The 24,850-nt window shown below is 53.0% G+C and overlaps 1 protein-coding gene across 7 annotated transcripts in view; it reads right to left on the reverse strand.

The window, feature by feature from the left end:
• Window positions 1-10,920: 10,920 nt before the first annotated feature.
• The window catches only part of PBX1 (PBX homeobox 1), a 134,693-nt gene continuing 120,763 nt past the window's right edge, over window positions 10,921-24,850 (reverse strand). For 5 of the 7 annotated variants that reach the window (XM_052802502.1, XM_052802501.1, XM_052802503.1 and 2 more), the window contains 3 exons: window positions 22,991-23,103; window positions 21,410-21,499; window positions 10,921-14,416 (listed from right to left, as the gene is read on the reverse strand). In XM_052802502.1, coding sequence (XP_052658462.1) covers window positions 14,336-14,416; window positions 21,410-21,499; window positions 22,991-23,103 — 284 coding nt within the window. In that variant the 3' untranslated portion in view covers window positions 10,921-14,335. The remainder of the gene's footprint in view (window positions 14,417-21,409; window positions 21,500-22,990; window positions 23,104-24,850) is intronic. The other 2 variants (XM_052802505.1, XM_052802507.1) reach the window with 1 other exon arrangement.

Here is a 24,850-nt window from a genome sequence, read left to right on the forward strand (position 1 = left end):
AACGCTGGCGCTTGCTGCTTCCCATCAAAGCACGTTTTGTGCATTTTCCCCCCTTCGCAAAACTCCCTCCGAAGTAACACCCCCCTCTGTGTGAGCGGGTGCAACCTGGGGGTGCTGCGGATCTGAAGCTGGCAGCGGGGAAGAGATATGCTGCGATCCTGGCTGGGTTTGCCGATGCCTCGATGTCCCCACTCAGCTGCGCTCAGGCTCCGGCATCAAACATGTGCTGATCATCCCAGGCTTACGACCCAACAGCATGTGGCTGCTCCTCTGCTGCGCTTTGCTGGGCTGCCCCGAGCATTAAATACCTTTTCCCAAGGTGAGCTGCTCTCCCTCCCTTTTAGGAGCCCAAATCTGCCCCACAAGCATTTGGGCATCCTCCTGCCCTGCTCTGGGGCATGGACACCCCTCCTTGTGCGTCTGCCCTTCTTCAGCCACTATTTTCCTCCCCTTTGCAAGAAGCATCGCTCTGTCCCAAAAGCCAGGTGCTGATGAGGAGAGGATGCAGGGGGTAAACCCCCTCCCAGGAAAGCCCCCCCGCCCAGCTCGGTTGGGTTGGGTTGGGGTTTGAAGTGCACTTTGTGCGAAAGATTACCGTCGCTTTTGGGCATAGCGGAAAAGAGGGAAAACAGCTTTATTCAAGCTGTTAATGAAATGTCATTTGCAATTCACTTCCACGGCCATCACGTGGCGGATCTGCAGCACCCCCGGGTTGCACCGGCTCACACAGAGGGGGGTGTTACTTTGGAGGGAGTTTTGCGAAGGGGGGAAAAATGCACAAAAGCATCAAAACACGACCGCCCCATCCGCGGAGTGTGGGGGCTGTGTTTGCCCTGGGTGCTATTGCCCAGTGAGGTGGCTCAGGGGACAAGGCGGGGATCAGCAGAGACCTGGCAGAGCAGCACACCTTTTCTGTGGGTTCTGGCCCCAGAAATATTTCTAGATTTTATTTTTCCCCTCCTCTCATCATGTATCTATACCCCGATGTTGCACGTGGGCAGCCGGAGGAGTCCTGCTGCTTTTCCCTGCCCTACAAAGCTCGGCGACATGCTTTGAAGCCCCTTTTCCATCCTCCCCCCGTTACCTGCTCCCTTTCACCTCCTCCACCCCTTCCTAATTTCTGAGTGATCCTCCACAGCCGTGAGCAGGCTTAACTAATCTTTCTGTCAGTGGGGTACTTTATGGAAATTGAAAACTAATTAACGTTCATCTCAGCAGCTAATCGCATAAAAAACCCACTGCCTTGGCCTCCCTGGTCTTAAAATAATGACGTCACGTGAGCAGGAGTGGGGAAGATCTTGATCAAGCCCACCAGGATGGCACGGTCGCCGAGACAGAGCTGGGATGTCCCTGAAGCCCTGTGCCTGGGGATGGATCACCTTGTGCTGATGCTGGACCTGGCTCCTGACCCACTGAATCCATCTTGCCCATCCTACAGTCCTTCCCTCTGGCTGCCTCAACCCAAGAGGTGGGGAAAAGGCATTTTAGGGCAGTTTGGGGAGACAGGGTGGTGTGAGGCTGGGAAGATGGTGGAGATGTGCGGTCAAAGATGCTCTTGCCCGCAGTGACTCATTCGGCTTTAATTGCTCCCTGAAGTCGCCGGCTGCTGGCGGCACTGCATCAGAGATGTCATGTTATACTCATGCGTGAAGAGCTAATGGTCAAGGGTGACACCACCAACAAAACATCCTCGGGGAAGCTGTCAGCAGCGGGGGGATCAAAGGGCAGGGAGAGGGGCCGTCCCACTGCCAAGGGTCTGGGCTGCTGCTGGAGATGCAGGTGCCCAGCGTAGGGGTGGTGGCAGTGCTCATGGGGCTTTGTGGCCAGAAAATCATCCTGCCACATCAGGAACGGTGCAGACAGTGCTGCAGCTGACGGCGTTGGCTCTTCCCAGGATCCCTGGAAAAGATTTCCTTTGGCTTTGAAGCTTCATGCTGGCATGGGTTGGGAGGGCTCATGCTGATGGCACCATTGGACCAGTGTTAGCTGGTCTCTGCTTTCCCCCGTGCCAAAGGGAGGTAGCCCACGTGTGATAAACCAGGACATGAAGGTGAGTCTTGGATGCACAGCTCCTGTGACAGCCATGGTGATACCAACCCGTCCCTTTGGGCATCCGTACCCTCCTGTGCCCTGGCCAGGATGCTGCTGTGCTTGGGCTGGTTGGCACCTACCAAGAGTTGAAGGGGAGACCTGGATGAAACCCCACCTCGCTGATGCAAGAGGTTGGCAGGCTGTGCTGCAATGAGAGCGGCACAGTGCAAGGTGCCCTTTCCTGACGCCCTCGTCCCCAGAGGCCACAGGCTGCTTCCCCACTTCGCAGCAGCACCAGCATGGTCCGGGTTTGCATTTGGCTCGGTGCTCCCATTTCCAGCTGCTTCCCACTGCTCTGCTGCTGGCTGCAGCATCTCTCCCTCCCCACCGCCGCTCTGGCAGGATGGGGCAGAATCTCCCTGCCCTCCATCAACAGGAATGGCTTAGAGAAAGCCAGGCGAGACGGCCACGCTGCTGGGACACACGGATCAGCCTGCCACAGAAGCAGCCCTGGCCGCAGCCATCCCGCTGAGAAGCGCAGCGAGGGAGGAAGAGTTATTGCTGCAGTCACACACCAGCTATTACCTCCCAACAAAAGGCAGCGTCTGCACAGCCAGGAGAGAGCCCGAGGACAGGGACAGCCCCGATGACCTTCAGAGGACGTGCAGCAGACAGGCCGAAGCCCTGATCACCCGAGACAGGTACACCCGTGGGCACCCCTCCACCTGGCCTGGTGCAGCGGGAGCCTCCCAGGATGCTCCCCACAAGCCTTCAGCCGTGATCAGCTTCAAAACCTCCTCACCAGCCCCTGGCCAGGGTGGTGTTTTTTTTTTTTTTTTCCCCTTCCAGCGCACGTCAAGCTTTCAGGTGTCTGACAGGAGGCAGGGGCGATGTTGTTGTCAGCGCTTAGCTGCTGTGAGGTGCTGGTACCCGGTCTAATATTGGAGTTTGGATACATCCCTGCAAAGCATCATTTTCCAGCCCCTGCCTGGCAGCCGGAGCTTAGCAAGAAACCTGCTTATAATAACTAGGGATCAAGGCTAAGGTGACAGCACCAAAGACCTGGGGGAGTGAGCCAAGGCTCTCACCCTGAGGCCATGGGTCAGGATCTGCCGGCTGTATCCTCAGAGCCTGAAACACCAGCACGGTCAGAGCACAGCTCTGGGACACCCAGATGTGAGGGTGATGTCCTTGTGCTGCCTCTCACCCCAGGAGTGAAGGTACTTGAGGGCACCCTCATGCCATGGTGAAAAACCACCTGTAGACAAGCAGAAATGACTGCCTAGCTGGGTTTTTCATCTCTGCCTTTAAACTGGCCCAAATTCACTTTGGTGAGGTGTTGGGGGGGTGTATGCAAGAGCAGGGGAAGCACCATCATCCTCACATTCAGCTCCCCACGGAGAGCTGGACAGGACCATGGGACCAGGGCTAAATGAAAGGAGGGAGTGGGCTGTCAGCAAATGTCAAAAAGCAAAAAACAAGCTGGACTTCAGAGACAGTTAAGTTTATATAATGTGAGGGAAATGCTGGTTAAAGACATGGTAGCAGCTGAACTGTATATCCATTTATTTAAATGTAGTTTTCCATGGGAGTGGAATACATGGATGTCATTAGTGCCAAATATCTCTAATAAGGCTGCCTCCACTAATATACCAAAAAGAGCTTAATTAACTTTGCTTCACAGTGAGCCAGGGAGGTTCCTCAAACACCTTTTCCTCTGATCGGGAGCAAAGTGGGTCTTGAGCCACAGGTACAAATGTGGGTGGGTGGGTGGGTGGGTAGGGCTAGCACGGCTGGATCGCCCCACACAGGGAAGTGCTGCCAAATGGTGGGTGACCCCAGAGGGGTCACTCGGCTGATGGGGAGGAACTTCAAAAACACGTTGTGTGCTCAAGCTCCATATGAGGATCAGAGGAGCATCGTGGCTATCCAGAGATGACGGCTGCGTCCTTGGGACACACGGGGCCATCATCTCTCAGTGCACTGCAGCGAGCACAAAGACCCAGCATCCTGCAAAATCCTCGGCCACTGCCGCTGCCTGTAGTCAGAGGGATGGAGGAACTAGCCCGAGGTTTACGTGGCTCAGAATTGTGCCTGTCCCTCTCCATTTCCTCCAGTGCGTGAGCAAAAATGCTCAGCCGCAGCCTTTCCGAGCCCACCATGTCCCCTCCATCAAATCCCTCATCTGGCAGCAGCAGCAGGGCTTGTCCTCGTGCTCCTCTGCACCAGGTTGCACCACCAGCAACGGTGCAGAGCACTGGTGCTATTGTGACATGCACCGCACAGGGAGGAGCCTGGCCTCTGAGGGGTGACACTGGTGGCAGCAGGGTGCCCCACGGCATGTCATCAACCCCCCAGCACCGACGGCACTGGCCATGGTGGCTGTTGAACCTGCTGCAGGACGGCTCTGCGCTCAGAGGAGCTCTGTGGTGGTGGCACCTTCATTTGCACTACTGTCCCCTCCTGTTTTGCCCAGCATGAAATGCATTGCTTGGGGTCACCGGCATTACAAATCCCAGGGGGTTTGTAAGTCCTCCGAGCTAGCACACTACCAAGACACTTCTACCTATATACATACACACACATCTGTGTGTAAATACATTATATGGATGATTATATTTATGTCTTCTATTTCATACAGAGGTCACAGCTGTGTAGCTGCCAGCCTTTTTGCACAGCAGACTTTTCCACAAGCCCAGCCACGCTGGAAGCGGAGGTGATTTATTGGAGACCCCTGCTCGGCACCGGGCAGCTGGCAGCGGCGGCGAGCCCTCCGTCCCAGCGCCAGCCCCGTGCTGGCCGGGCTCCAGGCAGCGCTCCCCGCTTCCCTCGCAAACCTCTTAGTCCCGGGTTAATTAATCGTCAGCAAATAACCTGCGTGGTCGCAGCTGGGATGGCAGCTTCACCTTCACTCCTGCTCGCACCTGCGATGCTGGGCTCCATCCTGGTGGTGTTGCTGCTTTTCATGGGGCTGCTGGGGTGTGAGGGCCCAGCACCCGGGGTGGGGGGTCTGCTGCCGAAATGCAGCCCCTGGAGAGGGGGTCTTGCTGGGGGGGGTGTCTCAGTAGGAGAAGGGGACTTGATAGGAGAGGGGGCTTGATAGGAGAGGGGGTCTTGATAGCAGAGGGGACTTGATAGGAGCGGCACTAGCATGGATAGGATAGGGCACTAGCATGCCCCTTTTTGTTCAGCTGGGAAAGACGTTACGTGCAATGGCTGCACATGGCCCACAGGACAAGTTTTGAGGCAGCTCGATGGGATTTACCCACTTAATGCCCCTGTCAGGCTCCAGAAATGCTGCAAACCACGGACACAGCTTTTCAGGAGCTGAAATTCCCTGTATTTTGCAGCATCTTCCCATCACCCCGTGGGCTTGCAATAGCTGTGCACTGGTGGGGAGCCTCCATAGGGTGGACCTTATAGCGGCATTGTCTCACTGCCCGGCGGCTGCCTGGGAGATGCTGGCGGGCAGGAGAGGTGCCGTACCACCCGCACCTGCCTGCGCCGGGCCAGCCTCAACAGATGCTTCTGCATCGTAATAAAAGGTTAAATATTTTAATAAGCATTAGCCACATGTTGAAGGTAAAACGAGCTGCTTGCTTTCACTCTCTATTTTTTTTGTATGCAAATGAACTGGAAGTTTATTAACAAGATGAGAGGCTGGAGCCTAATTAGCAGCAGGATGAGGGAGCCGCGCTGGGGCTGAGTCAGCGAGTGGGAGAATCGCTGGCGCGGCCCTCGGCAAACGCTGCAGCAGTCCCTGCCATCACCGCCCACCACTTCCAAATCACCCCAAAACCCAGGAGAACTGGGCAAAACCTGCACATTTCTGGAAGGAACAGGGGGACCCGCTTCGGGGTCTTGCTCTGGATGTAGCCTGCATGGGTCACCCCAAAGCCACCAGCCTTAGTTTCTTCTCTGTGCTGGTTGCATTGCAGCTTGGATTTTATGGGTTGAGCTAGGGCAGTGTTTCCAAGCATATATTGAATATTTAGGGGCCAATGCCACCAAGCCATGCAGTGATGGATGGAGCAGTTATTTCTGGTCTGGGCTCAAGCATGGCTGGTGCTGCTGGCGGCGGGGGGGGGACTGGGCTACTTTAGTCCCTATGTAATTTGTTTTAGTATTTGCCTCTGATTATGTTTCTTTTCTCTTTTCATTTTGCAGAATTGTTTTCCCACAAAGAGCTGGGAAGAAAACAAAGAAAAAAAACCAAACCAAAAAATCAGGGAAACTTTTTTTTTTTTTAAAATCATCTTTATTTTCTCCTGGCCTTTCTTCTACCACCTTTTCCCTGCTGCTCTGGAGGTTGCTTCAAGCAGAGGAAAGACAAAAACCTCTTCCAGCTGCCGGGCGGCTGCAGCGGTGCAGGCAGGGGCTGCCTGTCCTGCGAGACCGGTGGCCGCGGGGCGATGGGGACTCGCAGCTGAATGAGAAGCTGCCAATAAACCCCTCTTGTAATTTGCACCTTCGCAAGGCGACAGCAGCCCTGCGGCCCCATCGTTCATTTCCATTTTTAATTAGCTGGGCTCTCCCAGCGCCTCTCAGCTGCCCTGCCCTGGGGCCAGTGATGGCTGCAGGCAAATGGGGTTGATTTTGGGGGTGAACGAAGCATTTTCGTGGCCCACAGGATGGGAGACCTGGCAAGGAGGTGATGACATTCCTCTTCTTTTCCTTTTTTTTTTTGATATATATTTCTTCCACTTGGTCTCGGTCCAGCCCTGCCATCATCACCCACGGCCATGCCGAGCCAGTGCCCATCCATCTGCCCCCTCCTCTGGGCTCCTTCCTCTCCATCCTCTTCCTCTCCCAGCACCGAGCACACCGCACCACTGTCCCCAGGTTCCCCCTTCCCACGCAGCCCCCAGAGCAGCACTGCCGCATCGGCACCTTGAACAGCCAGCGCACAGAAGGATGCTGCAATTCCACTATAAAGCTATTAAAACTCTACCTCATTAGCAATAATTAAAAGGTGTAGCACACATTCCCAATAGCTCATGCCCGTGGGCACGGTAATTTTTATTTTATTTTATTTTATTTTATTTTATTTTATTTTATTTTATTTTATTTTATTTTATTTTATTTTATTTTCTAGGCTCCTACACCCACCATGCCCAAAGGATGGGCAGCATCACTCCTCCACACTATCTCCATGGTGCAGGCAGAGGGGGGACCCAGGGACGGGCACCACCCCCTGCCCACTCGGCAGGGAGGTGGGGGGGGCTTGCCTGCATCCGAGGCACAGTAAAATATTTTACTACAAAGCAGAATTACTCCAAAGACTGATGGGCTGACTTGCGAGACCCACTCACATTTATGGAGGTCGTAAGTTATAGACTCCCGGTGAACTGGAGAAAAACATAACCCTCGCCTTTTATAGGCGAAACTTCCTGCCATATATTAAACTCTCCAGCAAACGGACGGGGGCTTTACTGCAAACTATAACTTTAATGCCTCCCAACCCCTCGGTTAGTTTGGAAGGATTATTAATAACTGGGGTGTGCTTCGCCAGCCCTTGCATGCCAGTGGTTTGCCTCGGTGATGGTGGTGGCTCTTGGCTGGAGCTCCCGGAATGGCGATGGGTGGGAGCGGGCAGGGAGGGTGGGGGGGACCCCAGCCTGGCAGGCAGGGGTTGGGGAGATGCTGGCAGCTGCCTATGGGGAGAAAAAGCTGCAAGAGGCATTGCATGGATCAGGACATGCCCCGGGGGAGGGACCTGGCACATCCCAGGGCATCCAAATGTCACCAAGCCATGGGTTTCCGCTCACTGAAAGCCTTTTGCAGCTTCTGCCGTGGGCATCCGCAGGGCCCGGTGCACACCATGTCTTTTTTTCCACTTCTTGGCCTAAAGTATTATAGTATGAAATGGAAAAAGTGCAGGAGCCTGCACTCAGTTTGCTCTTGCCCAGGGCTGAACTTTGTTGCCCAAATGGGGGGAAACAGGGGAAAAGGGAAAAAAAAAAAAATCCCATTGATAGTAACTGAGTGGAAGGGGGAGAAGGATGGGCAGCACCAGCAGAAGGAAAAGATGTGGATGCGAAGATGGGGAAGGAGATGAAAGCAAGGAAAATGCAAACAATCCAGTTTGGTTTGAGTGGATTTAGTTTCTCTTTTGGCCACCAGCAGCCAACGAGGGAGGGATGCTGCTACACCCAGCACAGCTCCTCCACCAGCCCCCAAACACTCTGGGAGGCTGCATGTGCCCTTTTCCCACCTTAGAATCGTCTTTTTTGGGGGGGGGGCGGGCAGGAGAAGACTTGAGCTGGGAGAGGTGCGACATGGTCAAACCCACCCCGGCACCCAAAGGATGTGTGCCAGGAACCCCCAGCCCGGAGAGCATCACATCACCTCCTCCCAGCATCACCTCCTGCCACCTGCCTTTCTGGGGCAATTTGCTCATCGGGGCCCGGTGAGACTTAGCATTTCTCTGTTTGGAGCCAGGATGAACATTTATTAGAATTAAACAGCTGGGAGCAAGATGATATTTAAACTGGTATTAGGAAAGCACCGGCGGAGGGAGATAATTCCTGGGGCGGTCTGGCAGCGCGGCGGCCAGGGGGCTCCTCTGGTCTCCTGCCGGAGAGCGATACAGTTAATTTGCAGCCGGAGCTGGAGGCTGGCCTGCGCTGATATTGCCGTGTTATTTAGAAGAGAAAGGTCAGGCTGGAGATTGAATAATCATTGACAAGAAATCCATGGGGGAGCGGGGCGGCAGCTCCAGGCAAGCTCCAGCATCCCTGTGCTGCCTCCCCGGGGCGTTCTTTCCCTCCGCTTTGGTCCCTGTGGGGTGTCAGAGGGGTTTGTGGCAGGGATCCTGCCTGCCTTTCTCCAGCTCCAGAATCACAGCCACCCTCTCCAGCTGCCCCCTTTTTCATCTAATACCTCCATCTCTGGGGATGTGGCAGAGCTGTCCTGGTTTTCATCCCACGCACAGGCTCTTTTTTAAATTGCAAATTATTTTTAAATTTAAAATTACTTTTTGCTCAGAAACATTTTCCAAAAAAATTATTATTTTTTTAAACTAAAATCCCCAGGAAAACACAAGAAACCACCAACTCTTCCCCTGCTCCCCAGCCCTGCCCCATCCTGGGTGTGATAAAAGAAAAATCCCCATTCTGGCTTTTTTGGAAAGAATTGCACTAAAAAGTCCAAAAAAGCAGTGAACAAGCAATGAAAATGAAAGATTGAAAATGTTTTTCACATGGACAAATCCGTGTGTCCAGGGAAACTGAGGCATGGGGAGAGGCACCGGGAGCCATGGGGATAGTGCACATAAGGCATCACCCCCGCATCACATCCCTCCAGCTCCCAAGCTCATGCCGCCAGGAGCAGGACCGTGCATCAGGCTCTTGCCTTCACTCACCGCCCCCGCTGCACCCCAAACCCTTCTTGCCCCCTGCATCCTCATGGGGGAAACCCCCAGGGTATCTCGCTTTCCTCTTTTTCCTCCCCAAAAATACGCCAGGTTTGGTTTCAGGTTTTTGTTTTTTTTTTTTTTTTGCAACAAAAGAAACTATTTATTTGGAATATGCATTACCAGTACAAATCAGGAAACTGTAAAACCTACACCTTGTTAGTATCGTCATAGAACATAAAAGTCTCAATTGGGATCAGAAAGACAGAGGCCTTTTTTTTCTTTACAGAAGCAGAAAAGCTTAAAGTTTCAAAACCAGGTCGGAACAGAGAGTCTTTTTTTTTTAGGGTTTTTCTTTTTTTTTTTTTTTTTAATATTTGGAATCCATTAGGAAGAGAAAAAAAAGATGGGGGGGGAATAGAAAAGAAAAAGCAACTCAGAACAACTGGATCATCTTTACAAGGGATAGTAAGGGCTTTGCAAGAACAAAAAAAGCAAACCGACAAAACCAACCCCCCCAGGCAATGTCTGATTTACATCATCTTAATAATAATAATAATAATAATAAAGGTGTATGAAAACAAAAGGACTCCAGGAGACCTTGGGATTAAAAATAACACCCCAAACCCTAACCCATTCAGTGATGTGAAAAGCTCAGTTTTTTAGGAGGTGGTGGGGAGCAGGGAAACAGTTTTAAGAGCAATGCCAACGAGCATCTTCCTCAGCGCTTCTCATTGAACCCCACCCTGGAGCCCCAAAGTCTGTCCCAACATGGCTGGGGAGTTGCTACATCTCATCTCTTGACCCTCATCCTTCCCAGTGCCGCTGCGCAGCCAGGGCTCCGGGCCAGGCTGTGAGACCCCATCCTCAACAAGGTCTGTGGTCCATGGTTGAAATAAGGTTGGTACCTTCTTTGCTCCGAACCCCTCGTTTTTGGGCCAAGAGCTGCGGTTGGGCTGATCGGTGCCTCCAAGCCAGGGCTCTTGCAGCAAACCCTCGGGGCAAGGGTGCCGCTGGGATTCAGGGCAGAGCATAAGGGCACTGAAGCCCACCACCGCCTACCCATTTTGGGGAGGATTCATGCCCTTTCATCACTTCCATGCAGCTCAGCATCGCCCCCAAGCACGGAGACCTGCAGGGGTTCCGCACCTGACTCCCCGTCAGCCCTCGGCATCTCCCCAAACCCCTCGCGATTATGTCCCTCTTCGGAGACGTAATCCCCTCGCTCAGCCGCAGAGCAGCCACCTGAGGATCTTCTGGGGTTGGGTGTCAAACGGCATGGGGACCCCCCCCCCGAGAAGAGACACCCCCCCCCCCCCTCAAAAAAAACCCACCACCATCACTTTTCACATCACTTGGGTCACAGCTCAAAAGCGCAGGGGAAGCGGCAAGGCCGTCGTCTCAGACAGGTCAAAATAAACTCAGCATCATCATCAAAGCCCCCCCCTCCCCTCCCAAATAATGCCAAAAAAATAAAATAAAAGGTAATTTCTGGGTCTCAATGTTAAGAAACATAAAGTGTTAGACTGTACCTATTAATGCTCACTATTCCAACCATTTTTTTTTCTTTTTAAAGTTTTACAAAATGAATTACCGTCACTTTTTAAACATTGTGTAAGAAGAAATGAGTGTGCACAACTCTACACTTTTCTAGCATTCTTGAACTAATTCACAAATGCGAGAAAATGGAAAAAAAACACAAACCATGGGAAAAACAAACAAACAAAAAAAAAAGATGAATGTAGGTAGTTTGATGTTATAAACTATACAGGAATGAAGCGCTTGTTGCCACAGAAAGAACAGGGATGGAACCTTCCCCCTGTTCAATTTTGCGTGCTAAGAGGGTCATTTTTTATTCTTTTATTATAAACACTATTAAATTCCGACTGCGTTTTTGGTTTTTTTTTTTCTCCTTTATCTGAATATACAAGAACATTCATTATCAAATGTTCGTTATCATCAATACTACAAAGAACGAGACACAAATCGCAAGAAACAATGGAAAATGTTAATAAAGCTGAAAGAATCATCGAGTTTTTTTTGTGGTTTTTTTGTTTTTATTTTTTTTGAGTTTCTGCAGGTTTTTTTTGTTTGTTTTTTTGTTTTTTTGTTTTGTTTTGTTTTTTTGGTATCGAAGTCAGGTTTTTCTGGGCAGAAAAAAAATTTAAAAAAAGAAGAAGAAAAAAACCCACAACACTCGGGGCTGGGGGCAGGGGGGAAGGGGAGGAGAAACAAAACCCCAAAATAAAAAAAGCAAAGAAAAAGGCAAGCAAGCGGCTACGCCAACGCGAACCGGAGGGACCAACCAGGGAACCCAGGAGGTGATTTGCAAAGTACCGTGGAGTAGTGAGTGCCCTGCCCGGGCAGGCGGTGTCACGGGCAGGAGGTGCAGGCAGGACGGGCAGCGGTTGCAGGGCAGGGGAAGGCAGCCCCGGCACGGGCTGGCTCCGGTAAGCAGGTGGTTTCGGCTCATTTCTGGTTGGTTTCCAAGAGGTACTGTGGCATTCCCGCAGGCATGGCACTGCTGCCGCTCTGGAGAACAGACCTGACTCAGCCCCGTGTCCCTGAAACGCTTTGCCAGAACGGTTTCATGTAAAATAAGCTTGAAACGGTTAAAAGGCTGCACGGGGGGAGACCATGGGAGGAGGAGGAGAGTGGGAAGGTGCATGGCTCGGGAAGATGGGCAGCACCTCCTAACCATCCTCGCGGGGAAATGACTTTCTCATTGCTCTTAACATATTCCCAGCCGGGAGGCAGCCCTAGACCTCACACGTCGCATCACGCTCTGCAACACGGTCCACATCTCCGGGCATGGATGCGAAAGGAGGAGCAGAAAGCGTCTCACCGCTGGAGACATAAAAACCAAGCAAGGAGCAGCTTGTGCTGTTTCTCATCCACCTTTTGCATCCTACTCTGATCCCACCAGCTCAGAAATAGAAAATCCACTGAATTGGGACTTTTTGTATTTGGGGGAAGGTCACAAATTTCAGAGCGGATGTTTTAGAGCCTTCTGGGCTTGTTCCCCAGGGAAAGGCAGGCTTCACCTCCACTTCAGGCGAGTCATGCTGCTGGCTGCACGCTGCAAGGTGACAGCATGTTGGAGCCGTGGGCACACCACTGCTGCGGCCTGCAGGCCAACCACCATTGTTTTTTCCAGCAGAAGGGTGGAAATTTTTCTGGTAGAGCTTTAATATTAAATGGTTCCTGCTTAATGTTGCTCTGCGCTGGCAGTTCCCATCTCGAGATGGCTGGCATCAGCACGGGCAGGGTGGGCATGGATGTGCAAGAGCAGGAGATGTGGCCAAGAGGTATTAGGGTCCATCACAAGCTGCCAGACGTGCTGCACCCACACCAGTCCCCATGACACCCAGGGTCTTGTCGCGGGCCAGCTCAGCCTCCTTGTGCCTGCTGGAAGAACCGGTGGCAAAAAGTACTGCCCCAGCACGAAGCTCAGCCCCTTGCCCAGGGCTCTCCTCACCCTGCTCTTCAACGAAAGCCATGTTGTCCCAGCATCAGCTGCCTGAAGGGATGTTTCAGCAGGATGAAGCCTTGCTTACCACCCAGCACCGGTTGTCCAAAGAGCGGACCAGAAAAGCTGGGGAGAAAATGCCATGAGTTCTCCCATGGCTTGGGATGCCACTGCACAGAGTAACTCCCGGGATAAAACCAGCAGCTTCAGCAGAAAGACATCCCCAAGCAGGGCACCACCCACCTGTCCTACAGAGCTTCACCCTCAAGCAAACCTGTTGCATTAACTGTTACCAAAAGCACCCAACGCACTCACCCCACCACATCCAGCCTCCGGGATCCCGCTGCCTGTCCCTCGCTGCCTGGCTGGCAGGGCTTTGGGAATGCAGTGGGTGCCACCAACCTCTGTGGGTCCTGCCTGCACTGGGGAACCCACCTCCTCCTCTTCTGCAGCACGGCACACTCCCGAAAACACGAGCCAACACTCCGCAATGCTTTCCTTGCCAGGAAAAACTTCACTGCTGGCCTCCCTAGGTGCTGCGAGAAAACTGCTAGGGTCCCATCAATCATCAATGCCTGATCCCGTACAACACTGCAGAGGTGCTCAGTGCCTTCGTTATCAGCGATGGCCATTTCTCACCTGCCTCTGCCTCGTTTCCTTCCCTCCTCTCCTTCCTTCCAACAGCAGGCAGGGAGGATGGTGGGATTTCATAGCTCATCCAAGCTTTGGGATGTACGGTGGAGCAGGGCAGGGACTGGGAAGTGCTGGCGGTTTTCCCAGGGCTGGGAATGGGCCAGTACCTTTTGGAAGTGAAGGGGAGCATGCCGGTTCCTTCTCTTACATGCACAGGGGGGCTGTGTTCACCCACCCCGGCAATGGCAGTGCCCGAGGGACAGCTCACCGAGGCAGGGCTGGGTGCAGAGAGGCGATGCGCTGGCTGCAGCCGGGGCCGGTGGAGACGAGGCGGCAGTGGGGCTGTGGTGGCGTTTCCCTACGGAGAGGTAGCGTGAGAGACGGGGGGCGGCGAAGGGGGCTGCCTGCTAGTAAAGGAGTGAGACGTGACTGAGGTACATTTGTGGCTCCTCAGAAAGATGCCCAGTGCGAGGCCATACACTGCTTTGGGGTTGTTTGTGTGGCGGCAGTTGATTTTTGCTTTTCCTCCTTAAAATCCTTCTACCTGTTGACATATCCTTCGGTGGGAAGGGGTAAGGGGAAGGGAGTGGTGTTGTGGCAGTGGCAGGGAGGGGGGAGAGCGGCTTCTACCCAGAAAAGAAAGGGAAGAGAGTATAAAGAAGTGTCCAGATTGGCTGAAAAAAGCATCCCGACGAAGAGAAGAGAAGAGAAGGAGTCTTCTTGTGTGTGCTGATTGGGTTCACCTCCAGTCTGACTGCTGCGGTGTTAGGAGAGGCCCCCTCCCCTCCTGCCCCCGCCGGGGCCGGCTCAGCCAGGGATGCAATTTGCTGGGAGATCAGTTGGAGGTATCAGAGTGAACACTGCCAGGGCCTTCTGTGGGGGAGGTCACCGACGACGGGGGTAGTAGCGTCTTGCCAACCTCCATTAGCCTGCAGGAAGGGAGACAGGGAGACGTCAGTCACCCAACGGCACGCCCGGCCCTACCCAAGCCACCCAGGCACCTCAGACCCCTCTACTCCTCCCTTGGCAAGGGCTGATGTAGGAGCCAAAGATGTCCCCTCTGGCTCCCCCATCCCACTGCAGACCATGGGGTTCCATCAGTGGGACCCTGTCAAAACCAGGGGTTTTGATAAATTGCAAGTACTCATGGAAATTCTGTCCCTTAAAAAACACGTATTTCTGCAGAAACCCAAGTTCTGGTTGGTTGGGGTTTTTTAAAGCCCAAATAGGATCCTTCCCCATATGGAAGGAGGAAAATAGCAAAGACCTCACTCCAGAAACCCCACCCTGGGACGTTATCTGGATGCAGGTGCCATGAACATGCAGAACAAGCAATGGGTCCCAAGGGACTGCTGAGCCGTGCCATGTCCCCCAGCATCGCTCCATGTCCCCCCACACTGCCTTTCAGGGCACCCCTCCTGCTGCGTGGTCCCTGTGCAGGGGGAAGCCATCAGCACCAAGCCTTGTCAACACACTGCCTACACAACTCTCTTGCCAACTTGAAGGCCACCCACGTTTGGGAATTTGGGCCACCTCTCTGCTGCCAAAGCAGAGCCTTCCCCTCCTCGCTTTGCAGTAAAACCACAAAAAAATATCTGCCACTCTGAGGCAGGTCCTCCACGCTCCCCATCACCCCTCCCCTAGGGACCCCAAGCCACAGCGTAACAGAGCTGCCACCACCATATCCCATCTGAGGGTTTGTACAGCAAAGCATGGCGGACAACTTGTTTCTTCTCCTAAAAAAAGATGCAAAGTTCTCCAGCTTCTTGACAGCAGAGCTACCGAAGGGCCCCAGATATCACAGACAGGAGCCGGCAGTGCACAGAAGCTGCTCCTCCGCGACTGCCATCCCCTTCGGAGAGGAGCAGATGTCACACCCAACCTCCCCTGCTCACTCTGACATTGATTCAGTGCTTGGCTAATTATTCCTTCCCAACCACTGCCCAAGCTTGAGCTGGTAGCAGCCGCCGTCCTGCTTCAGACATGCCCAGGCTGCTTTGCCCTCTCTGGCTGCCTGTCCCACTGCCTCCAGCGCAGGGCATCCATCACTGGCTACAACAGCTGGGACCCTGCAGACCCCCAAAGTGGTGTAAGGGTAGGAAAAGCTTCATCACACCGAGCAGCTGTCCAGGACTTGCCAGTGGGTTGTCCACGCTGCCGACCATCTCCTGCCTGCCCAACGGACAGCCGAGATGGGAGCAAAGAGCTGACCACGGGCAAGCCGTGGGAACCCACGTTCTGAGGGATGAAACCACCTTGCAGCAGGACATGCACAAAGCAAAACCAACAGAGGCCATGCACACACACAACGGGCTTGTGTGTTCTTCCATGCGCACATGGGTGTGTGCAAACACGTTCCCTTGCAAAGGGGTTCAGGCAAGAGTAAGGAAGGCAGGAATCACGACCTGAGCTTGCTAGCAGGTTAGCAAACCCTGCTCCACTTCACCTTGGGTGCAAGCACGAAACCAGACTATGCATGAACATTACTGGTCCCGTGTGCCCCCTGCTGCCTGCAGAGACCCTGGGCTTGCCGTGCCCACCACCTTCCATCCACAGCCAGGCCCCGACCCACCATCCCTGTGCTCCCTGAGATGCAATATCCACCCTTACACGTCTTGGACCGCTGCAAGAGGCAGCAATTACTGTAGATTATCAGCCCAACAATGACAGGCCGCGTAAAGAGAGACACAGAGCCAACTCCACCGCCCCAAGACTGGCATATTCAAGTACACTTAGGACATTAATAGCAATTTACGTGCCATCAGTGAGAGAGAACCACAATAGCTGTGCTGGCAGCCTCTTATTACCAAGCCTGTTATTTGTTGGAGTTACAAGCTATAATCACAACAGAAACTTTCAAAACCCTTATCTTCCGTGACGCACCAAATCTATTTCAGAGCTGTAATTGCTATGTCACCGGAGAGTTTGCTGCTTAATGCACTCAGATGCCATTTAGTGTTTGCAGGGTCATTACGGCGAGCAGGAGGAGGGAGAGCGGAGGGGGCCTTGCAGAGCAGGGCTCCGTCCCTATTGTGCTCAACTATTTTTAGCGAGGCTTTTGCGTGCCAGCCGCGGTTGGAAGGAGCAAGAGGGAGAGCATCTTGCAGACAGTGACTGCAGTGCCTCGATGTTTAGCACCCTGCCCCCCAAAATGCTGGGGAGCCCCATGGTACTCCAGATTGGGAATCAGTCTTCATGTGTTGCAGGAATTTGTGCTGCCGATGACCACCTCTGTCACATCCAGAGGGAAGCCAAGAGGATGTTGGGGAGAGGCTGACTAGGATCGGGGCACCCTCCAGAGACCCCACACCTTCCTGCTCTCCCAGCCTGGGAAGGCCCCAAGTTATGGGTCGAGCGATGGAAAGGAGGCCCCAAGGTTGGCCATGACTTTATCATCTTGATGCCATCCATTGGTACAGACAAGCCCTCTGTGAGGAGGCCAGATCCTTCCCCAGGCAGAGGGCATGTAGGAACCATCTACTCTCATCCCTCCTTTCCTGGGGCTCACCCCGTTGCTGCACGTACCAAAGCCATGTGCAGGATGCATCTGATTCCATTCAGCCGGCTCTGCCTCTTTCTGAAGCAAGGAGGTCTGTTGGGATCTGACTGTATTAAGTCACTTGGGATATCCCTCAAAGATGAAGGAGTCTTCTGAGAAGGCTGCTGCTCCTCGCAGACCCTCCGAGAAGCTCCTGCACACAGCTGTGACTTCTTCTGGAGGGGCAGAAGCCAAAGACAGAGCAATGGTCTCCAGGACACCTCTTCAAATGTCACCTTCTGGTGCCAAAGCACAGGCAAGGCCTTGGTGGCTGTCCAAGTTGTGGAGCCCTGGTGATGGACTGCTGAAGCAACTGGGTTTGGTGCCCATTTCTGCAGGTCCCTCAGCATTTTTGTCACCTCCAGCAAATCTGGTTGGCTCTCCACCCGGGCCTCCTATGTGGGGCTGGGAGATGACCTTCTGCCAATTTTTAACAGAGCCTTCTGCTTCACACGGAGGCTGTCTCGACATCCCACCTTCTGTGACCAAATCATTGTCCCACCAGACAGGGCAGGGTGTCAGGTCAGCCTCCAAACACACCAGATCCTGGCAAGTGTGACAGGCTGGGAGTAGCCTCAAAGAGGTTTCAGACCTCTGAGCTTTTAAGAGCTTGTATCAGGGTCTCCTTATGAGATGCACTGAAGCTCTTATTACACACCAGAGAATCCAGCCTTGTCTGGCCATCGCTTTCCAAGGGTCACAGCGGCAGTCTTCAGGACACACCAAGACATCTCTGATGGATGGGGCTCGGGCACTGAAGCCCTGCCAGACCAGCTTCCATAGCCCAGCTCATGATCATGATGGTAAACTGTAGCTTGATCATGATGGTGAACCGTAGCTTGCTGAAGAGCAGAGGAACAACTTTCTTTTCAAGGCCCAAATTCTTGGAGAAAGGGGTCTTAGCACAAGCAAGGAGGTCTCACCTCCTACAGGTACCAGTGCCTGGTGGTCCGTGCTGACAAGAGTGGATGTAAAACTCAACGGCACAACCTGCCACTGACCACTGTCATCGCGGTGACACACACTGCTCTGTTAATAGGCACAGCTCTGTACAACAGTGCTTTTAGATCAAAAACCTTGCACTCTGATGAATTTTAAAAACAGCCCCTCATTTTAGACCTTTAAATGATCTACAAATTAAATTAAATAAGGTCCAAAAAGAAATTTCTGAAAGGTTTTTTCTTTAAGATGACTATAGCTCATTCATTAATTAGCAGACAGAGGACCTAAAACACTTTGTGGATTTAGGGCCACAGGGCACCAGCAGGAAGGGCGATGTTTTGGGTTGGGACCTTCCAAAGGATTATGGCAATAAGGATCCAACTTCTACTGGAATCCACCAGAACCTGGACATCTAAATGCTTCAAAACCCCCAGCCTCAGGGACCTCTGGCTGGGTACACACACGGACCCCCCCAAACAGAGGGACCAGACACCTCTTGCTTAATGGTGCAAAAACCCCAACCTCAAAGCTTGCAAAAAGGGCTGGATCAGGCCCCAAACATCCCCTCCTTTCAGATGGGGGGCTCCCTCCTTCCTCTCAGTGCTACCCAAGGCAGGCTACCCTCAAGACGGCTCCTGCCTCTACCACTCCTCCATCACCAAGAGCATCCCCATCCCTTGCCAGGACCGGCGCTGCCTGACGCTGTTTCCACCTGTGGAGGAGAAGGCGGCTGTTAGCGCTCTGCCTCAGCCATCACTGCAGGTCACGGAGATCGCGATGGCTGGGACATCGCCCATTATCCTGCTAATGACGCAGAACCGACTCCAGCTCTTTTTGCCCCGCGGAGCGGTCTGTCAGCCGTCGAGCAGCAGAGCCACAGAGGGAACAGGGCTTTGGGTAGATTCCTGTTCTCAGCTGTCATGACTTACACACATTTAAAAATTCATCCTCCATCAAGGAAGGCAAACCCCGAGCGTCGTCTCCCCTGCCAAGGTTTGCAGTGGTGGAGCTGGGCAACCTGCCGCTGACTTCCCATTCCTGACGGGCTCCAGGGATGACTCAACCTCAGCCCTGTGCAGACATCGTTGTGACAGGGCTCTTGACTAGGTTTCGGCTCATCTCCTTCCAGCAGCTCACAGGGATGCTCGGGTGATGCGGGGACGGCAGCTTTCTGTGTCACTAGTAGCTTTCCTCCGCATCCCGCTGCCCTTCCTTGGCATTACAGGGTTCAGGGGAGAGGCAGGGAAGCCCTGACTGCTATGAGACAGCCACCCTGCCTGCACTGAGCAGCTCTCCAGGATCTTGCCCAGGACCAAGGCTTCCTGGAGGGCAGCCACACTTCAGGGTGGACAAACTGAAGTCCATCAAGGGACCTAGCTGGACGGGAAGACATTAAGTGACAATAAAAGCTACAGGCAGGAGCATGCTGCCTGGGATACAGAGGAAGCAAAACATTTCGGGACAGAGACACAACCCAGAAGATGCTTCCTAAACTATCTGCTCAGCTCTGGATTCCCTGCCTTACTCCCCATGCCTACCACAGCTTTACGGGGAAACAAGGAGTCACGCGCAAACCCATGTGGTCCCTTTGCCCACTTGCCACCCTGCCCCTCTCTGAACAACATCCAATTTGGGCCAATATAGGCTCCTGCCCTCCCTGAAAACCAGCCTGAGGAGCCATCAGATGCCACCATGCCGGACCCCCGTTTGGGAAGCGCAGGGGGGACCACTGAGCCCCTGCTGCTCTCAGCTCACCAAGTCCCAGTGCTGCTCGTGGTTAACACTGGTTCTCCCATTACCACAGTCAGAAACACCAGCCCAGCTCTCCTTGTCCTATTCAGCTTTTGAGTTTCCACTACCTCTTTCTTCTCCTCTCCCCGACAGCCCCCTCCCTGCCTCGTAATCCCCGGCAGCAACCCTCCGCCCCAAATTTTGGCTTAACCCAGCCCACTGTTATTTTCCAAGCTGACTGCAACCGTAATCAGCTCAGCCTCTTTCCTTGGGGGTATTTTAATTTATACAAAAGTATCATCTCTTATCATGATCAGCCTGCGATTCATTTACTCTCCAAGTATTAAAAAGCCAGAAAGGGAATAAATTCAGCTCATGGAGAAATTAATGCGGAACGATAGGCTCTTTCATGTGGCATTTCCAAGTGCCGTTTTTGCAACGGGCTTATGTAATGAGACATAATTATCTGCACATGTTCAATTACATTACTTCACAAATCCTCCCTGCCTCTGCCTCCTGACGTCAAGCCGCCCGCTAAGCCCCAGCACCCACAGGAGAGGGGAGCGCAGCCCTCCTTCCCGCCGCACCCCTCTCCCTGCACCCTCTCCCTGTGCCCGCAGTGGCTGCTCGCACGCTGATGGCCCGCAGACGGTCACACGCAAGGTGACAAATGGCACAAGCCTTGGCTGGGAGGGTGATAGGACTGGACGGTGCACTCCGCTGGGGTGCTCGGCCGCAGGACCACCGTCTCCCCCTGAGGACCACCACCTTCCTGCCCAGCTTGAGACCACCCCACCTCAGCCTTCAGCCTCCTTGATGGGGACTGCGGCAGCCAGCCACGTCCAGGGCCAGCTGCCCCCTCCTCCGTGCCACCCCGGACACCACCGCCACCCTCCACTCGGTGCTCACAACCTCCTTTTCCAGGCTGCCCTCTTCTCCCAGCTTGCTGTCACCACTGCTGAGATGGCGGACGACTGATCTGAGAAATGAAGTTGGATTGCTGTCCCGAATCTACACTGGGTTCTCCTTGTGTGTGTCTGATCGATTTCCCCCTGTGCGACACAGCTTGTCGCTACGAATTTTCATGCTAGTCAGAACCCGCCAGCGCACCCAAGAACAAGAAGATGCTCTGGAGACCGCCCTCCCCCTCGCACCCTCCCCCAGTCTGGTTGGGCGAGGTTTTCTTGGGTTGATGTTGGTTGGCTTTGTTTTATTTTTTTCTCCTTTTATTTGCAATCCTTATTGCCGCCAACCCCATCGGTGCCGTGCTTTCGGATGCCGGCCAGGGATGGGTTATTTTTAGATGGTCGCTCTGGGATGGTGCCATTGGCCTCTGCGTGGAGCCATCTCTGGACTGGGGTGTTTGCGGTGACATTCCCCACCGTGGTTACACGAGGTGTCACCTGTTTAGCAGCTCCTCTCGGCCGAGCGCGTGTGGCCGCAGGTGCCAGGCGAACGCTGATCAGCTCTGACAGTCCTAGACGCCAGCTGCCTGCACAAAGCCTGCCCGGTCGCCACTTTTTTTGTGGGCAAAGCTCTGCCGTTGGCATGACCGATACAGAAGCAATAAACTAGGTGACCGTAAAAGCAAAGACAAGTCCTACTAAGTGGCATTCTGAGCCCTATGGCTTTGAAATAATTGGTAGTGAGAGAACAAAAATGAAAAAAATAAAATAAAACAAGAACCCGAGCCTATTTTTTTTTTTCTTACACTGATGCCCTGCGGACTATACATCTGACTTGCTGCGAGTCCGTCACTGTATCCTCCTGTCTGGCTGATAACATGGCGAAGGGTATCCACCTAAACAGACCAACGACAACAAAGACACAAATTAGAGTGAGTGAAAGGTTAGTGGGCAAAGCTGCTTTGGTTCATCTTTGGCAAGATAAAAACAAACAAACAAACAGTAATAATAATAATGAAAATAAAGTTATATATTTAAAGAGGGATAAAAGAGAACCGCAGCTGGTCTTGCGGCAAGAGCTGAGCCAGAGGACCGCTCCTGCTTCCCTCACCACCCCCCGCCTGCCCCGGCGGCCCCGTCACGCTCTCCTTGGTCCCAAGTCTTTCAACAAAAAGAGCGGAGAGGGAGAACAGTGTGGCAAGCGTGGGGTGGGACCTCCTGGAGCACATCGCTGTGGCCGGCTCCACCATCACACTCGATGACCCACGTTCCTACCCCTACCCCCTTCCACCCTTTGGCCCCAAGCACTGTGAAGCTCACGGCAGTGGAAGGAGATCCTCGGAGTCAGCCGAGCGCCTTCGTTTCAGAGGGCCCAGAAAGAGAATATACCTACCATGGCAAAGGCACCGGCAGCTCTCCTCCAGACGCCCCGTTCCTCTCCCTCCACTCCCCCAGCCTAGCCCCAGCAGTGGTACATGTGGCGAGCACATCTCGTCGCCCACGGACGGCACGCTTGCTCTGCATCCAGCACTGCGAGGGGAGCAACCTCAGCTTTAGAGAGCTCTCCTTGCCCAATGCAGAAGTGTCAGAGTGGCTGTCATCTCTCAACACAGTACAGAGCGTTAAACGCCAGAGTGGACTCATGGCACATCTGGACATTGGATGGGAGGTGGGAGATCTGAGTGAGTTCCTGGCTATTTTAAATTCTTTCTTTTTGCCCAAAGCATGGGTTGACGTTTCAGTAATGCTGCTCAAAGCTCCCTCACTCTGTCTTGCTGGTGTGTACATGAGTGGTGTGAGTGCCTGTGCTTTGCGGAGGTGGGGAGATGGTGAAGGGTGGCTTTTAATTAAAAAAAATAAAAAAAGTAAAAAAAAATCTAGCTGTGTATTTGGATATTTCTTGCCTTTCAGCCGTCACCTGGTTCGGCATCAAAGGAGTAAGTGGAAGCCTTGTAAAACGAGACACCAGTCCAAACATCTGGCCCCTTCCCTTGGAAGAATAAAGCAAGCAGAACCTAAACCTCAGCTGCTTTTGTTTGAGTTCATGCCTGTTCTCCTAAACCTCCTCTCCTCCTAGTACGACTATCAAGCCAGAGCCAAATGCATTCACAAAGTGTGGGCAAGTCTCCTCAAGACCATGGTTGTTGGTTTGGTTGGGTGTTTGGTTTTGGTTTCTTTTGGATTTATTTTTTTTGGTGGTTGTTGCTGTTGCTTTTTTTGGTTGGTTGGTTGGTTTTTCGGTTTGGTTTGCCTTTTTTAAGTGTTGGTTGGTTCATTTGTGCTGGTTGAGATTTGCTCTTTTCGGACGGGAGGGAGAAGTGCCAATACAATCAAAGGCTCTTCCAACACTAATGCATTCACTGGCAGTACATTGGATGGGTCCCTACCTGTGACTGCACGTTGGCTCCAACCTGGGCCCCTTGGTAAGAATCCCCATTGAGAGACTGCACGCTCATGAACAAATCTCCAGAGTTTGACATGTTAAAAGAACTGGAAGAACCTGGAAAGGAAAGAGTGAGGCACCTGAATCACAGAAAGGAAAAAGATCCACCCCATGACTCTCAGCCAAGAGGAAGGAACAACATGCAAAGCAACCACAAAAACAAAACACACAGTCGGGTTAGTAGTATGAAGAACAGAGCAAGCAAAAAAAAGGATGCACTCCTGAGGTTATTCAAAGCCACATGTTGTTACAGCTCAATGCCAAGAACATTCTTCAACAGCTCCTCAGCTGGAGGAAGGATTCTTCATGCTTTCGACCGAGACAAACAAAACCCAGCCTGCAGGACTCGGACAGCCCTTTCCCTTCATTTCAGGGCATCAAAATCCTTCAGGCAGCTTTGAAAATCTCGGTTGTTGGAGGTGTCCACCCGGCAGACTGCACTGGAGAACAGAATTACCCAAACAAGCCTTGCTGCTGAGAGCAGAAGTCTTTTCAGCAGGGCGAACCAGGCCCACGCTATTGCTGTTTCTGAGAAGCTCAGATCAGGGTGGGTAAGTCCACACTGCACTGCTCTCTGCAGGGTGAGCACATCCAGACACCGTCCAGGTCCAAGGCCGGAGCTCCCGCTGAGCCATGGGGAGCTCTGTGAGGGAGCAGTGCGTGGGGTTTGCCTTCAGGACATCAGGAACCCATCACTGGTGGGAACTGCAGCACACCAGGAGTGAAGGCTCGCAAAAATGTGAAGGCACCTGGGCTAGACTCCCAGTACCCATCACGTTGGCAAGTGTCTTTCATCGTGATGGGCCATGAGAGAACACAAGGGTATCACAGCCCTCCTGGGCCAGCTGCCCCAGAAGAATGAGCTCTGTAAACAAATTCCCCACTGCATGCACCAGTCGCCAACGTTACGCTAAAAAATGATAACGGTGAAGACAACTGGGTGGGATCAGGATCAAAAAAACCCCACAAATGAAAAGAGAAAAAAAAAAATCCCGCCTTTGCAGAAACAAGGTTTTCTGCTTCCAGCTTCGGGATATCTGAGCACCTCCTCAACTACTGAACGGGAGAAACAAACCCATTGTGTAACTGGAAGGCGGGGAAGGAGGGAAGGGGGTTAAAAATAAATAAAAAGGTTTTATGGGATTATTTCAGAACTTATCGTGCAGATCAGCGCGTTAAGTGTGAGACAGCTCAACGTGCAAAGTTTGGTTATATACATGACGTTAGCCTTGGAAAGGAGAGACTTCAGGGGCCCAGGTCAGCTACACTTTCAGCTCCAACCCCAAATACACTCATCATCTCCACTGCCACTTCCAACTTGGAAGACTGGCAACCAAAGTCCTGGTGGAATTGCCCAACTATGGCTCATGCGTACGCTCTGAGAAACGCCTGGCAATCCCCCTCCCTTTGCTGGAGAGGGAAGAAACACTCTGGACAGACCCCAGCTCTGCACTGGAGGTGGACTAGGAAGGCTCCTCTGAAGGAAGCCACCTCCAAGAAAGGTCAGGAAGCAGGTGGGAGCTCTATGCTGGCGACTTCACGTTCACTAAACTCTCCGCTGCTCTCTTTGCAACTGGCTCTTTTGTCAGGAGCTGGCAATTCTCAGAATTGAAGGAAAGCAGAAACATCGCTGCTAGATACAACACCCAAGACACTCAAGAGAAAGACTCATCTTGAGCACAGTGAGTCTTGGATCAGGACCCTCCCACCGGTGCCTGAAAAGAGCAGAGCCAGGAATAGCTCATTGTCTGTGCTCACTGTCAACCCTGCCCAACCTGTTCCAGAGAGCAATCCCACAGCGCTG

This window comes from Harpia harpyja, chromosome 11 (assembly GCF_026419915.1).
Source record: "Harpia harpyja isolate bHarHar1 chromosome 11, bHarHar1 primary haplotype, whole genome shotgun sequence".
In the NCBI taxonomy this organism is placed as follows: domain Eukaryota; kingdom Metazoa; phylum Chordata; class Aves; order Accipitriformes; family Accipitridae; genus Harpia; species Harpia harpyja.